Source organism: Prosopis cineraria, unplaced genomic scaffold (genome assembly GCF_029017545.1).
Source record: "Prosopis cineraria cultivar Desert tree isolate PC_DT_omini unplaced genomic scaffold, ASM2901754v1 PC1, whole genome shotgun sequence".
In the NCBI taxonomy this organism is placed as follows: Eukaryota; Viridiplantae; Streptophyta; class Magnoliopsida; order Fabales; family Fabaceae; genus Prosopis; species Prosopis cineraria.
The window spans coordinates 55,820,163-55,837,083 of record NW_026555332.1 but is presented as its reverse complement, the minus strand read 5'-3'; the positions used below and the strand labels follow the sequence as shown (position 1 = coordinate 55,837,083).

At 36.0% G+C, this 16,921-nt stretch overlaps 3 protein-coding genes across 3 annotated transcripts; 2 read left to right on the top strand and 1 right to left on the bottom strand.

Moving 5' to 3' along the window:
• The first annotated feature begins 661 nt into the window (after positions 1 to 661).
• On the top strand, positions 662 to 6,460 carry LOC129319960 (fumarate hydratase 1, mitochondrial). The gene is made up of 17 exons (XM_054965075.1): positions 662 to 994; positions 1,107 to 1,224; positions 1,567 to 1,716; positions 1,932 to 2,042; positions 2,283 to 2,366; positions 3,401 to 3,499; positions 3,614 to 3,664; positions 3,750 to 3,799; positions 4,224 to 4,305; positions 4,444 to 4,538; positions 4,628 to 4,694; positions 4,828 to 4,878; positions 5,100 to 5,195; positions 5,416 to 5,514; positions 5,609 to 5,638; positions 5,720 to 5,785; positions 6,157 to 6,460. Exons 1-17 carry the CDS (start codon positions 840 to 842, stop codon positions 6,241 to 6,243), a joined length of 1,491 nt encoding a protein of 496 aa, XP_054821050.1. The 5' UTR covers positions 662 to 839; the 3' UTR covers positions 6,244 to 6,460.
• A 734-nt stretch (positions 6,461 to 7,194) lies between these two features.
• Positions 7,195 to 7,736, bottom strand: LOC129302736 (protein EXORDIUM-like 4). Its single transcript, XM_054941628.1, has 2 exons — positions 7,442 to 7,736; positions 7,195 to 7,358 (listed from the first exon to the last, which is right to left on the bottom strand). The coding sequence occupies exons 1-2, from the start codon at positions 7,734 to 7,736 to the stop codon at positions 7,195 to 7,197; spliced, it is 459 nt and encodes a 152-aa protein (XP_054797603.1).
• Positions 7,737 to 12,933: 5,197 nt separating this feature from the next.
• Positions 12,934 to 16,351, top strand: LOC129321458 (ethylene response sensor 1-like). Its single transcript, XM_054967227.1, has 6 exons — positions 12,934 to 13,263; positions 13,587 to 14,518; positions 14,690 to 15,058; positions 15,173 to 15,439; positions 15,705 to 15,832; positions 16,004 to 16,351. Exons 2-6 carry the CDS (start codon positions 13,613 to 13,615, stop codon positions 16,206 to 16,208), a joined length of 1,875 nt encoding a protein of 624 aa, XP_054823202.1. The 5' UTR covers positions 12,934 to 13,263; positions 13,587 to 13,612; the 3' UTR covers positions 16,209 to 16,351.
• Positions 16,352 to 16,921: the final 570 nt, after the last annotated feature.

Here is a 16,921-nt window from a genome sequence, read left to right as displayed (position 1 = left end):
ATCGGACTGGAGAGAATATGTTATTGTTGGAGTGTGCCGGTTTCATTTATAAATCACATTTTATAAGGTCCATTTGATCTAATTTACAAGTCATGGTGTAAATTTTTAAGTAATATTTAAAAAATATTTTTAAAATTATCTTTCACAAGAGAGAAAAGGTAACGTGACTTTATTTTTAAAATTTTTTATATAAAAACATATTTAAAATTCTACACACTTTTATTTTTTACACTTTTTTTTATTAATATTGATGAGATTGGTAAAAATGACATTGCTATTACTAGATTAGAGTGTGCCTATTAGAAACAAAATTAAAAATTTATTAAATTTTAAAAATAATAAATTTTAAGATTTTTTATTTCAATAATAAAACATGTTAAAAAAATTTATAAATAAAATGAAATATACTTTAAATAATAATATTATAACTATCATCTTACAATTTTTAATAATAATTCTAATTAAAATTTTACTTATATTTTGATTTCTATGAAATTGAAATCATTAAATGATTGATGATTCTTTTTGTATTAATTCTTGCTAGATCCATTTTCCTTTCAATCATCCTTTCTAATAATCCGGTCCCAAAAAGACATTCAAGATAAGAGAGCAACGAGAACTCGATTTTTCAAAAAATGAAAAATGAAAAACTCATTCTCGAATGCAACGGCGTCACATGGCCGCAGCCCATCATTCGGTCGAAAGCTGACCTATGCTTTAATCCGGCCTCCATCTTCCCTCTACCAGATCGTTCATCTTTTACCTTTTCAACTTCCCACACTTCCGGTGGCTTCCACATCCTTGGTTGCTAACTGCGTCCTCATTCAAAAGGACAGAGGATGGTTCTCTACGTTCTTTCACGGCGTTTAACGAGTGGAACAACGACGGCGCAGCCTTCCCTGGCCTTGCGTCTCGCTTTCTGTTCGAGATCATATTCTACTTCGTTCAGAGAAGAAAAAGATACCTTTGGACCAATTCAAGTTCCATCCGACAGGTACTTTTTTTTGTTTCATGTCTTACTCTTCATGAAATATTCTTTTATTTCACTTTCGAAGTAAATCAAATGCTTCATTTGTTTATGTCAAATGAGATATTGTTTCTTTCAGATTATGGGGAGCGCAAACTCAAAGGTCGTTGCAGAATTTTGATATTGGTGGCGAGCGTGAACGAATGCCTGAACCCATTATTCGCGCCTTTGGCATCTTAAAGAAAGCCGCTGCGAAGGTTGTTTTCGCGTCGAAATCCTAACCCTTGACTGCTTTCGCAGATAGCTATATCGCAATATTCCAATTATTAACGCCCAATATAAACTGGGTTATGAGGGCAAGCTTGCCCTTTAACCCTATATATATATTTTTTAAAAAAATTGTTTTATTTTTAATTGATGAATGGTTCTGGCACTTCTGGTGTGTTGGGTGTGTGGGCTAAATCATATGCTGCCGTTAATTTCAATTTTAGTCTCGGCTGTTTTGGCTTTACTGGAATTCTTGAAAATTCGTTCTATTATTATCCTAGTTCAACCAGAAAAATCGGCCCTCCTGACGGGTATTCATGCTTCTAATGTAGGTGAACATAGAATATGGACTTGATCCCACCATTGGGAAAGCTATAATGAGGGCAGCACAAGAAGTAGCCGAGGGGAAGCTAAATGACCATTTTCCACTAGTTGTATGGCAAACTGGCAGTGGCACTCAAAGCAACATGAATGCTAATGAGGTCAGTGGTCTGATTTGAATACTGCAGCAAACCTGGTGGGCTTGTTATTATTGTTTTCCTCGAAACAATTCTGGAATATTATTCATCACGGCATATCGTACCGCTTCCAAGTATTTTGTTTAGTCCAGGATACATGATCATTTATTTGATGAAATGAACCCTCCATTCGATGATTGCATTGTCTGATGTTAAAGAAATGACGTCCTGTTTCGCAGGTTATTGCAAACAGAGCAGCTGAGATTCTTGGTCATAAGCGTGGTGAAAAGTTTGTGCACCCAAATGACCATGTCAATAGATCACAATCTTCTAATGACACATTCCCAACTGTAAGTTGTATTCCCTTTGGTGGTCTTAATCCCTTTAATCCTCTACCTGAGCAATAAAATTGGCTAGTTATTCCTTACACTTACAGGTAATTGCTATTGCCTAGTCCTTTTGAACTGTAGCTGCAGTTTTTGACTTTCTTTATCAACTGTTGTCTTGTTGCTGAAAAAGATGAATATTCTTTTTCTTATAATTTTTCAATATTTTATGTTTGTTTATTTATTGTTTGTTTCTAACTCCAGGTAATGCACATTGCAGCTGCAATGGAAATAAATTCAAGACTAATTCCAAAACTGAAAACCTTACATTCTTCACTACATTCCAAGGTTCGATACTTTGGTTTCTAGTTCATACTTTCCAAAAAAAAAAAGTTATAGCATGATGAGTGGATTGCTCCTGCTCTTGTCAGGAGGTGATATATTGCGTACCTTTTATGTTATCAAATGCCCTTGTGAGTCATACCAGTGATATTCTCCATCTGATTCTGAGATCTATAGGAGAAGTTCATGGGTTGGTTTCATTCTAGTCTTGCTGATACATGTAACTTGTAAGCATGATAAACGAGAATAAAAATAAGAAACTAAATAGCTCTATGTTAGTTCAGTGTTTTCTAGAACTGGTTACGCCACTAAATACCCAATATAGTCTGCTCTCTTAGGGGATATACGTAGAGAATAGTGGAAGATTGATGTTTTAAGTGATTGGTGAATTGTTGAATACATATTCTGGTATTGAGTACCAGTTTTGTTCTCTTCTTTGTACTAAATTGAGAATGGAGCTGGTGGTTGATTTCCACAAACGTCTAGCTGTGGAGAGTGTTCACCGGTAGAGGGTCTTGATTGGCAAGGAAGTTGAGTTAAGCTTTACAAAATGTAGTTTCCAAGACTTCATCTCGTCAAAGGTAGCTAATTGATGGAGACCAAAATAGTATATGCTGCTTAGTCTCACATTGAGTGTGGTATGAGCTACTTTATAGAATTCTCCAATGGGTTGGTCCTCCTACTTCAATAGCTGGCCTTTGGAGAAGGTTCTCCATCCAACTTGGTTATCAATCACTTATGTTCATCTTAGGGTTCATGTTGAAACCTTGGATGTATTATTGCATGATATATATATATATATATATATTTTGTATCCTGTCCTGAACCTATGGTTTCTCTAGTTCTTTCTCTCACTTTTCCTTTTGTCTTAAAACTTTGCAACTTGGATTTGCCATTGTCTTTGTGACCTGTTAAATATCAGAGACCTTAACTCTTAAGGTTCTATGATATGCTTCTTCATGTATTTTTATAATTTTTTTGGCATTTATTATTGATTTGTTCTATCTCTGCCAATTTCTCTTTTTCCCCAAAATGTCCAGTCTGTTGAGTTCAAAGATATTGTGAAGATTGGGCGCACCCATACTCAAGATGCAACTCCATTAACTCTTGGGCAGGAATTTAGTGGCTATACTACACAAGTAAGCTTAATTTTCTCTTGTTATGATGTCTAGCTTGTTGTTGTTGAATGGACATCATTGACACTTATAGCTCATGATGAGTCATTTCTTAATTGCCTTGTCATTTATCAACAGGTGAAGTATGGAATTGATCGAGTGATGTGTACTTTACCCCGAATTTATCAGGTTAGACGTCAAAGCACAAGCATTAACTGATATTTCTTTCATTTGTTTGGTTTTTGAGTTCTAACTGGTTGGATTTTTTGAGCAGCTGGCACAGGGTGGAACAGCTGTTGGGACTGGATTGAATACAAAGAAGGGGTACATATGATTTTGGTTTCAGATGCATTTCTTAGTTTTTCCCATGTATTTGTGAAATTTCAACCTTGATTATGATGTCTTCCAAAACGACTATATTAGTTGAAGCTTTCTTTTGCTCCGTTGTATGAGAGCTTTTGATCAACCCTGGTTTCATTTTGTAAAACAATCCAATGCAAAAAGAATTTGTTGAAATCTACTATTAGCATTGACTGCCTGTGCACATACACTTGTGTTTTGAACTTATAGGCTTTTAGCATGTATTTGTTGAAAACGAATTTTAAATGCATTTTCGAAGTGATAGTATGTATTCTCTAGACAAGCTGTGCGTTTGAACTTATGCTATATTGGCAAATCAATACTTTATTAAGTTGAAGAGAATATATGTGGCTTTATTTAAACAGTTGTTTTCTGGCTGTCATTTTAGGTTTGATGTTAAGATAGCAGCAGCAGTAGCTGAGGAAACAAACCTGCCTTTTGTCACAGCAGAAAATAAGTTTGAGGCCTTGGTTTGTAGCTGAAACTAATTTATTTTTCCTGTCCTTGATTCGTTGTATGCTAGTTTGATTTAACTAGTTTGTGCTTTTAATCTTGCGTCTCATGTAGCAAAATTGGCACTGCCATAACTTCATATTCTCACTTTGCAGGCTGCCCATGATGCTTTTGTTGAAACCAGTGGAGCCCTCAACACAGTCGCAACATCTTTAATGAAGATTGCAAATGATATACGTTTATTGGGAAGGTTGGCATGCTAGAATTGTGATAACGAACAAATTACTTCTAAGTTATTTTTATTCATCTGTGAGTTCTTACAATGTTGTCCTATAATAGTGGTCCACGTTGTGGCCTTGGTGAACTCATTCTTCCTGAAAACGAACCTGGAAGCAGTATTATGCCTGTAAGATTCTCATTCCTTGTTAACATACGGTTGTTCTCAAATAAGCCTGTTTCTTTTTGTTTGATATATCTTATTCATCTATTTATCTTCAATTAAGAGTGGATTGTAATGCTTCATTTTTTTTTCTGTTCAGGGGAAGGTTAATCCTACCCAGTGTGAGGCTCTAACAATGGTCTGTGCACAGGTAAAGATTAACATGCTCTGTTTCATTGAGATGATAATTATATATGATCAGTTAGGCCCTGAACTTCTGATAGCGTGCGTTATGTAGGCTTGGAGACTTAGTATTTCTTTCCAAGAACTAGTGCATGTTTCTTTTCCCATGCTCATGCATTTTCATTTCTGTAGTGATTATGATTATGTTTAGAGCTAAAGTTATGATTGACAGTTTATTTTAACTTTCAGGTCATGGGAAACCATGTAGCCATCACAGTGGGTGGATCAAATGGTCATTTTGAACTCAATGTATTTAAACCGATGATTGCAAGTTGTCTCCTGCATGTATGTTTCATCCCTGTTGTCTTTCTATTCCCAACTACAAATTACTTTAACATGGACTTCCTTCTTGTCAAACACGCAATTTTACTCATATACTTGGAGGATTTTAATACATGCTTATGTGGGTTTCTATATTGTTGATCTCATATAATATATTCATATGGAACGATATTACCTAGCTTCGGCACTAATATAAATCTATTATTCATTTCTGATCTGATAGTCACTTAGACTGCTCGGAGATGCATCAGCTTCCTTTGAAAAGAATTGTGTAAGAGGTATTCAAGCTAATAGGGAAAGAATTTCAAAATTATTGCATGAGGTGAGTTGTGGCTTGCGCCAAAAATGTTTTTTTATACCTTCTTTTATACCGCAATGCTAATTTATATTGTTTGATCTTTTAAATTTCCTTGCAGTCACTAATGCTTGTCACATCTTTGAACCCAGTAAGTTCTTACTCGTCTGAATTCGTGTAACTTCCTTAATTTCACAATCTTTTAATAACAGCTTTAATGCTTGGGTTCCAGAAAATTGGCTATGACAAAGCCGCGGCAGTTGCCAAGACAGCCCACAAAGAGGGAGCCACTCTTAAGGTAATAATACCTTGTTAATCCGCAGTAGCCCTCATTGACCACCAGAAAACAATTCTTCTTACTCCTTTGATTCAGTGGATCTTGTGTGCCTGATCTCTAAATGTATTAGTTTACTGTTTTGTCTACTTACATTTGCTACTTGCAAAAAAAAAAAAGAAAAATCGACTTTTCAATCATATGTAAAGTTATTTGCACACCATGTTCAACTCTAGCATTGGCTTGCCAAACCATTTTTGTCTGTCAATCTGTCATTGATGGAAAAAGATGTTAATATGAAGGGGCTGATGCCTTTATAATGGATTCCTGTATGACATTTTTTTTTTTGGATAAAAAATATTGAGATTGACAAAAACTAAGAACTAATTTTGCAGGAAGCTGCATTGAAGCTTGGAGTACTTACCTCTGAAGAATTTGACACTCTTGTGGTGCCTGAGAAAATGATTGGCCCAACTGATTGACCAATTGCAAGGTTTTTAAAAGTTCCAGGGATAATTCCCTGCCCCATTTAAGTATTATTTTTTAACCTAATCCTTTGATTGGGTTGAGGAATGATTGATTCAATAAGCTAAATTTTGACGTCCAAAATTGATATTCTTGAGGGAGGAACCCCTCCAGATTTGACAGTATACAATAATGCGGGACTTGCTCACCCAAAATAAAGGAAAACTATTGTCACCCTGGCTGTGCTTTTCTTTGTTACTCGTCTACCGTTTTACCACTTGCAAAATTCAGATGTTTAAATTGTTGGGTATTTTATATTAGATTTATCATACTTCGACCAAGTATATGCGAGCTAGTTGACTTGGCTATTAGACAAATCAAGGAATAATCAATGGTTCGGCAAAGTAGTCTTAGATGCACTAAATCTCCGTAAATCAAGATGAAAGTGATTTCAGGCTGAATTTTGCAAATTTGTAATGTTTGCTGCAGATAAAACCTGGAGGTACAAATTTTAGGGGATGAAGTAGTTCGATCTATTTGTAAAGTGCAACCTTAGAAGAGTTCTTACAGCGACTTTAACGCAAGCTATCAATATGGCTTGAGGGCGCTGTTTGTTTGCTGTACAAGTATTGTGCAGTACACAGCAAAGACGCGCCCAGAATGGGTTTGGCGTAATTTAGGGAGCAACAAACATGTTGCCTACGGGCTACAGCATCTGCATTATAGTTATTATTTGTTTACTCATTGCTTCATTTTTTTGTTTTTGTTTTTTTCATAAAATCACGATCTTCACCTAGAGAATGGCAAGCCAAGCCAAGCTTCAGGCCTTGGTTCAACTGTTCCTGCTGTATAATTACCAAATTCTTCTAACACTCTTACCCTCAATTAAGTGCTAGGAGCCCAAATCTTGTATTTGGAGCCTATTTTGAACATCAAGCAATAACCTTACAGTTGAACTTGTTGAGATCCTATATAGCAGGAAGTAGGAATGTCCTGCCATTTACACCATACACGTTATAGCTTGCGTTGCTAGACTCATTCACTAATAAAACACCTGGATATCCCGGATAAGCTTCAACCCCAGAAACTCCTGAACATGCCGTGACTGCTTCAAGTGGCGCCAAGGCAATGCCTTGAAAGTAACACGTCTTGTAAGGATTAGTCACAGGCTCACAGCTCCCACCAATACGACTTCCCCAATGTTAATAATCATACCATCACTGTCTACGCCATTAGGAGCCACAAGAACATTTCCCGGTGGACCATATGCTGGAACCGCATGGGGCCATGCACACACACCTGGGCACTGCACCAATGAATCTCCTACATGTCCATATACAAGTCTTGTTTTCTCGGATACCCAGATGCTATCATGGAAGCCGCATGATCCCATACAGAATCGCTCCACGCTTACATCTTTAGCAGTCAAGACCAAGTATATTCCATTTGGATCTAATGGGAATATCTTGCTCGATATCTTGTCCCTGATGAGGGTGGCTATTAAGGGCATGCTTGATGCTTTTTCCTAGTAAGTATATGCCCCCTACTTGTTTGATAAGGCTAACAGCTATGGAGGCTGCTTTGCCAGAGCTATCCTTGTATGAACGGATTGCTCTCCACCACGCTGCGACAGAAGGCTTTTTGATGGGGAAGATGACTCTTCAAAGGATTGAAGGACGCAAAGAAATCGGTTATGGAGGCTATGTTTGATCGAGAAAAGGCTCCATACCATTCGAGGTAAACATTGACACCTCTTGCTCTAGTGAGGAGGGGACCACCGTGGTACTTGACAATGGAGGAGGTGGAGGTCAAAGAAGAAGGCTGGCGCTGATCTTGGCTTTGGATAAATGCAAATGAGCTTAAGCCAAAAATGAGAGGAAATAACACAGCCTTCTGTGACATGATGGCCATGTGTTCTGCGAAACTGACAAAGATTGGTCTGTGATGCAACTGATGCGTGTGAAGAGGTTCCCTTTTATAATCGCCAAAAGGTTCGATCATGAGTGGGTCGAATATCCAAGTGGCCGCTACTGGTTGCATTGCATTATTGATGTTCTTGATGATGATGCTGTTCATGGATTCATATAACATTGCCTTCACTATCGTCGACTGGTCAATATAATTTGGCAACTGAAAGGAACGCTGTGATATCCTCACTGGGTGATTGTTCCTCAAAAGACATTTGAGGAAATGAACCACGTTTTCCCAACAGTAACAAGTTCCCTGTTCATGGTCTTTGCGCTGGCACTCCAATGGCTCGTTTCTAACGTTATTGAATTTGCATGTCTTGAACTATTTAAATTTTGTAAAAGCTCAGACAGTAAAAGGTATTCATACCATATTGAATATATGCTATTTGTTTTCTGATTTCATCAAATACTTTCATTTCGAGAGGTGCGTACGCCGCCTTATTATACAATCCCATGAACGTTGAAAAAAATACACTGCAAATTATTGTAGAACCATGCCCCGCCGAGATTTTGATTTATACCACCCAACCCCAATTATATGGCTGCTAGACTTGACACGTTACGTTCAATCATAGCGATAGTAATGATCATCTGATGAATTTAAAGGAACAGAGAGGTGAAACAGGATCAGTACCGAATAACCAATGAAAAAGACTCCTATTCAAAACACTGTTACTGCATCACAGTGCAAAGCTTCAGGGGATTTACGCCATCGTTTTTAGACACGACCGGCAAGAGCATGCACCTATTTTGGTGCAAGGGACTTACCCCACACACACACACACATATATATAGCTTCGTTCAAAATGAACACTGGGTGTCCTAACACTGCAGCTGAACCCCCATTTTTTAAGGCCCTAATCTTTGCTAGGACAGTGAATATTCTGGAATTGGCATTTATATATTGTGATTCAATTGAGACTCTTAACCTCATTCAAAATAAACGCTCTCGATACCACCTTTTTTTCAGCTCTATCAAAGAGATTAGATATGTTAACGTGGGATTTGATTGTTACCCTTGATCACGTCTTCAAGCATATCACGATAATTCGGATGTCATGATTCTCAACGACCCTCCTCTCAAGTGTAAGGACTTTTTGCTCACATAAAATAACCTTATATTGAAAAACAAAAACAAAAAACAAAAGGACCGAAAGCTGAGTATTGTAAAAGTGGTATTGCACGGCAGCTTTCTGTGCACCTCACATAAAATTAGAAAAAGAAAAACCTTGAAGTCACAGTACAATAATGTGTAGTTAAAACAAGAGGCGCCGCAAAGCCAATATTATAGCTTATGTATCTGATTCAGTGCTTCGTATTTTTTTTATTGGAGATTTTGGACGAACCATTTTCCCTTTTCCTACTCATCTGGAATTGTCGACATCAGAATTCCTTTGAAGAATCTGAGTTGAATTTGACACCTCAACTTTGCATGACTATATCGAGCATTTAGCATTCGGTAGCTAGTATTGGCCTACATTGAGAAAAAAATAGATGAAACCGGCATGGTTATCTTATCATTCTCCTGTTCAGACCTAGCTTCATCAATATTAATGTTAATATTGAAGTGTAGCTTCAGAGCACAGCCATGGATCGGCTATATTACTATATTTATTTGTAATAGTTTATTCTTTCATCCAGATTATTGTTACTTAATTGCTGGCAAAAAATTGTCACTCAATTACAATGAAGGCCTACATTTAATACTAGCTTTGATTTACAATACAAGGCTCCTTCTAAAATCTTTTCATAATCCATAACATGAGACTATTTGCAAAGTTTAGTGAAGCGCTTACAATATATTTTCAAAAACACCTTCATGCAATTGACTCTCAATTCATATATTGAGGAATATCAACCCTGACTTTTTTTATAATAATAATAAAAAAAAAAAGGAATCCCCAATTTATTGAAATGAGATAGTAATTGATATTATAATATTATAAACTAAAACTCACCCTCGGCAATACACTGAAATTCACAACCAAAAATGATATGATATTTATATATAAACTAAAACTCACTCTCAGCAATAATTTGTAAATATAAATTCAGATTAGTTTTCATTTAATCACACGAATAGCGACGAGGGGGAAAACATCAGAAATTCACTATCATAGGCTATGCTCTTCCAACCCTTTTTATGTGCCTTTCGGCCCATTTGCTTCATCCCGGACCATGCTTCTTTTTTGCCCATTCCAAAGGAGCCTTGTATCCTGACAATGACAAATGTTAATAACCCTTTTTGGGGGGAAATATCACATGAGAGATAATTTAATATCAAAAAAAGGATTTCTAATAATTAAACATTAATAATTAATGAGTGAAGTTTAAGTTTTGACAAGTATCTTATCCGTCCAAGTTTTTGAATAATATTAAATAATTTTAGTGGTCCTTCTTTAATATTTTCTTTTTTTTTAACATATTGTATGATCAAGTTATATTTAAATATTGTTGAGTACAATTGGAGATGTCTCTCTCAAGAATATTTTTTGCATTCATGCAAACTTATATTCTAAGACCTTGTTCTTAAGTTGTCAACTATCATAATTCATTAGGAGAATCATATCTAAAAATTACTCAAATAAATTATTCGCAGATAAGAACTAATACAAAATAGATTTCTATTAAAATAAGAATATATACTTGTTTCTTAAGAATGAAACTCATTGCCAGTTTTTTTGTGTGAATAATTTACTTGAGTAATTTTTAAATGTGATTCTCCCTTATTCATTTCACTTATGCTATGCTTGGCTAGCAAGGGAAAATATGAAGGAGAGAAAAGGGTAGAGAAGAGAAAAATAGAAGGATGTAATTTTCTACTATTGTGCTTGGCTAAACAAGAGAAAATAAGAAAGAGAAAAAGTTTATTAATTTTATATAGAAAATAATAACTTTATTATTTATAAAAATATTTATATATATAAATATATTAAAATTTAATATTTTAACATATTATATATATAATTTCTATCATGTACAAAACATAATTACAAATTATTTTATCCACTATTGACCAAAAACATTTTATCCAATTTATACTTTTATTTATTAAATTATTAAATATATAATAATCCTAAAATTTTGAAACTGCAACTAAATATGAGAAACTTAATTAAAAAATTATGATTAAAATCTGTCTAGTTAATCTAAAAATTAAATATATTGTTTGTTTAACAAAAGTTCATGATCAAAATGTAATTATACTATAAATATAAAATTTAAAAATTGGTGGGTAAATTTAAAAATAGAATTTTCTCTCTAAAATCTCTCCACATTTTGAGAGAAAAATTGAAGGTAGAATATTTTGGTCTTATATGTTATTTTCTTCATACTTTTCTCTCTCTAGCCAAACAGAAAGAAATATTATTTTCTTTCACTTTTCTCTCCTGCCAAATATAGCATTAGACCAATGCATGCTGGTTAAAGGCTAATAATTTTTTATTAATGGTGTATTTGGATTAATGAAGATTTGAATTTAAACTTAATTCAAGCTCTCATTTGGATATACAAAATTTTATAAATTTGGATTGGATTCAAATTTAAATTCATTTTTATTAGAGTTCATTTATAATTTCGAATTCACTCAACATCCTAATCATTTAAAATTTCAACCATATTAAACTTCTTATTTTTATTATTTATACTTCTATGACTCTTATATATTTTCTCATATCTCTTGTCAATTAAAAAATGAAGACAGACTAATCATTTCTAATTTTTTATTTTTTTTCAAATATCAATTCATTTATCTTTTTTGTTTGAAATTTTTTTCACCTACAGAAACGAATGATTTTAAATATATGAGTTTTAAATATAAAATTTAAATCCAAAGTCATCACCCTGATGCTAGTTAATTGTACTTTTGGAATGTTTTGATAGCTTTTGAAAAGGTAAAGAGAATTAATTAATTTTGGAACGCCGTTTTATAGCGAGATTAACAGAAAACCAAATTGACTAGTCAAACCAGCTTTTGGGTCCAGCCCAACGATTTTTATTCGTGTTCGTGTTTGTTGACAATCTTTTTTATTTATTTTTGTTGATCATTCAAACTTTGGGATTAAGTTTTTTCGTTTACATGCTAAACCCTTATAATTTCGTTTACTTTTTTATCCCCACATGACATCTAGTTTATTTGTCCAAAAATAATTGTGCTTGAAATTTGGTGAAAATATTAAATTTTTTCAATAGATGGCGATGTTATATCTACCCGATAAACATCATCCAAATCCATTGAACATGGCTCGACATTGTGATCAAGAGAATGAGGCCATGAATCTTCTCTTTCAATATTAATTCGGCTCATCTTGGCAATGGGCATCGACTTGAATTGTTCTCTACTAATTACCAAACGATTTTTCGTCTGTATCTGATCCTATTTGTCTCAAATTATTCAGATATTAGAATTTGAACTAATCTTGTTTATTTTGTTACTTAGTTTGATCTATTTTAATAACGAAAGAATCAAACAATCAAGTTTCTTCTAAAAGGAAGGCAATACAAATTAAGAATAATAACAGATACATCCATTAGCCTCGTTCGTGTTTGTTCGAATGGTGCCACATCCATGGTCATAGTTTTTGTGAGTGACCTATACATTGTTTGAAACTTAAAAAGTAAATTGCATTAGTACAACTTTCTAAAATTTGTTAATGACGTGAATATAAATTTTTTTCTCCCTTCCATCCGCACGTGTGAGAGCAGATAAAACAACCCGTATTTTTCTAAACAATTTAGTTTAAAAAATGAAGTTTCGTTCACACGCTCAGCTCTATTATCATATTTATGAGCACCAATCAATCTGAAAATTTTGTCGGACTGAAGCGACATTGGAGTCGGAGAAAAGCATAAACCGAAAAACTGTCGGTAGCCTTGCTTGTCCATGACGCTTCTGGGCTCTGGCCTTGCCCCTGCATTTCACTCGTCCTTCTCTCTCTTCTACTTCTTCATCTGCTACAGTTCCTTCTCGTCCAGGTCATGACAGTTGTTTTCTCCATGTAAGCTCTAATCGTACTAAAGCTACGCTGCAACTAGTTTGAGTGTCTGACCCCCTATTTCTTTGACTCGGTAAGAATAATTTTTTTGTTTTTCCCGTTTTTTGCTTATATATAGATACACGCGCACACGGTTAAGTCTTTTTGACATACATGATTGCATTGCTGGTTGAAAACATTTATCTGGGAGTTTTGGGCCAATAGTAGATGACGTTCACATGCATGCGCTTGGGCGGTTGTCGGATAAATTTGCTTAAATTAAAAATAACTCTGTGAAGAAGTGTGGTTTTTGACACTTAGATCATATTTGGTATAATATCCTGGTTCTGAACTCTGATAGACCCTGTATTTTGTGATGATTTCGGATAATAATAATGTGTGGAACGGTGTTGTCAGATATTCGTTGAGAAGGCTGCTAGAATATGGAGTCCTGCGATTGCGTTGAGCCACAGTACTGGCCCCTAGATGAACTTCTCAAGAAATGTCAGTACATGTCGGATATTCTGATAGCGCTTGCGTATTTCTCCATTCCTTTGGAGCTGATATATTTTGTTCAGAAGTCTGCATTCTTCCCATATAGATGGGTTCTTATCCAGTTCGGTGCTTTCATTGTTCTTTGCGGAGCATCTCACTTCGCAAGCCTGTGGACATTCTTCATGCACTCGAAAGGTATTGCTGTCGTGATGGCGATAGCTAAAGCCTTGTGTGCTATCATATCCTGCGCTACTGCACTAATGCTTGTTCACATCATCCCTGATCTGATGAGCGTCAAAACTCGTGAACGTTTTCTCAAGAACAAGGCCGAAGAGCTTGACAGAGAAATGGGGCTTATTCTTACTCAAGAAGAAACTGGGAGGCATGTCAGAATGTTGACTCATGAGATTAGAAGCACACTTGATAGGCAAACCATTCTCAAGACTACTCTTGTTGAGCTGGGTAGAACTTTGGGCTTGGAGGACTGTGCACTGTGGATGCCTTCAAGATGTGGTCTACATCTTCAACTTTCACACACATTAAGCGGTGCACAAGTTAGCTCCTGCGTCCCAACAAACCTTCCTGCTGTTAATCAAGTTTTTAATAGTCCTCAAGCAATGAGAATTCCACATACCTGTCCCCTGATCACTATTAAACCTCTTGTTGAAAGACACATGCCACCTGAGGTGGTTGCTGTGAGAGTGCCTCTCTTGCATCTCTCAGATTTTCCAATTAATAATTGGCCAGATCTTTCTGCAAAGAGATATGCAATCATGGTTCTGATCCTCCCTGCTGACAGTGGTAGGAAATGGCGAGATTATGAATTGGAACTTGTTGATGTAGTGGCAGACCAGGTCCTTTTAATATCTTCTCTCTCTTATTTCCATCTTTATAATGCTGCATACTCTTATTTCTTCCCAGTTACATTACTTCATTGCATGTCCCTAGATCAATTCAGTGAAACTCAGAAGTTCTTAGTCGAAGTGGGTATCCTATCTGTCTGAAATTTTCAAGTATGAAAACAGGTGGCGGTAGCTCTTTCACATGCTGCTATATTGGAGGAGTCAATGAAGGCCCGGGATCAACTGATGGAACAGAATGTTCATTTAGATTTGGCACGACGAGAAGCAGAGGTGGCGGTCCATGCTCGCAGTGATTTCCTTGCTGTCATGAATCATGAGATGAGGACACCAGCGCACGCTATTATGGCATTGTCCTCACTTCTCTTGGAGACTGAACTGACTCCAGAGCAGAGGATCGTGATAGAGGCAACATTGAAGAATAGCAACGTGTTGGCAGCACTTATTAGCGATGTTATAGATCTTTCTAGACTAGAAGATGGCAGCCTTCAATTAGAATTGGGAAAATTCAACCTTCACAGGGTTCTGGCGGAGGTAATGGAGATTTATTTTCTGTTTCAGCGTTTCGTAAAAATAGTAAGCAGCAACTTATTCTTCACTGAGAAATGCACTCCAGGTCATTATGCTATTTTACCTTTAAATCTGCAGGTTCTTGACTTGATAAAACCTATAGCATCTGTGAAGAAGCTACTTGTGACTTTAACTCTGGACCCCGATCTGCCTATCTTTGCCATTGGAGATGAGAAACGTCTAACGCAAACTCTCTTAAACGTTGTGGGTAATGCTGTGAAATTCACTAGGGAGGGTTATGTTTCTGTGAGAGCATCTGTTGCAAAAGCAAAAGTTTTACAGGATTGGCGACCTCCAGAAATTTGTACAGCGTCGAGTGATGGTCATCACTGCATTACAATACAGGTCATGCCCTGGTTATCTTAGTATTTCTGCGAGATTGTGAAGCATCTCCATGCATGTCATATCAGATATTAGTAGTTCAGATACCCAATGTCTATAGGGTTGTTCTATTTGATTTCATATAAAAAAATCGTTCTTGGCATCCATGCCCAAATACCCATGATTCTATGAACAAGACACCAGATTATGTTACTGTCAACATAGCGATTGTAACTTAAAAGAGTTGCTGCACTATAATATATCGACCCTAGTATCCCTGTTTATGCAGGTTAAAGATTCTGGATGCGGCATTGCCCCACAAGATATTGCTCATATTTTTACCAAATTTGCTGAGTCTCAGAGAGGACCGGCTCGAACTAGCGGTGGTGCGGGGCTCGGACTAGCTATTTGCAAAAGGTAGAGGCAGAATCCTAGCTTTTAAAACTTTTTAAGTGTGCAACAAGCTCAATTATACATAAATGATGTCGACCTCGGCAATTGAGTACAGCAATCTTAAAGGGTAGCTATTTGCTTAAAACTGATTCAGATTTGTAAAGGTCCTTACTCGCATTGTGGATAATGAATCAGATTCGTACAACTCATGGAAGGTGACATGTGGGTTGAGAGTGAAGGCATAGGGAAAGGGACGACAAATACATTCACAGTGAAGCTAGGGATTTGCGGGAATCCGGATGCATCAGAACACCCCACCGGCTATAAAACCTTTGTCAAACATGATGAGCTCCCTCTTCCCAATCGACGCTATCAAACAAATCTTCAAAACGAAGGATAGCAGCGTTGAATCAGGAGACTTCTCCAAGATTTTCTTCGCCATATTTGGCCAAAATTGTCCCCATCTGATAGGACATCTAGCAGCTTGCATTGTATTTACAGATCAAGGTTACGATATCATATATACCCAATTAAAGGCTCCGAGATTTAGTCTTAACAATTATTTTTCCATGGGCACGTCACAATTTCAAAATAAAAATCATCAATATATTATTTCACCAAATTGTACAAAAGCTAAAAGAACAACCTGAAGATAACCGCAAGACAATGAGGTTAAAATATCAAACCAAACGTTTGTTCCAGTATTCTTGCTTTCTGGGCAAATCTTCCATCCTCTGCTTAGATTTGATTCAAAGGTGTTTGGTAAGAAAATCGAAACTTGGAAGCGCACCGAATTAGATTCAAATGTTTTTGGGAAGAAATTGAATCGAAACTAGAACTGCGAGGAACATATAATAACTAGCTCAACTTTCTCCTTCCTTGAGGGTCTGTTTGGTCGGGTAACTAACATATTAATCACTGGCGGCAGCAAGCAAAGAGGGTCAACCACCTTTGCCAAACATGAGATAACTAACTGATTTATAATAAACGTTTGGTGTTTTTTCTTCAATAAACTGAGGGCTAATCCACCAAAAAATGGATCCAAAGACATTACATAAATAAAACTTATAAATCCACATTCTCATCGCATCTGATAGGTTACGGATAGGAATG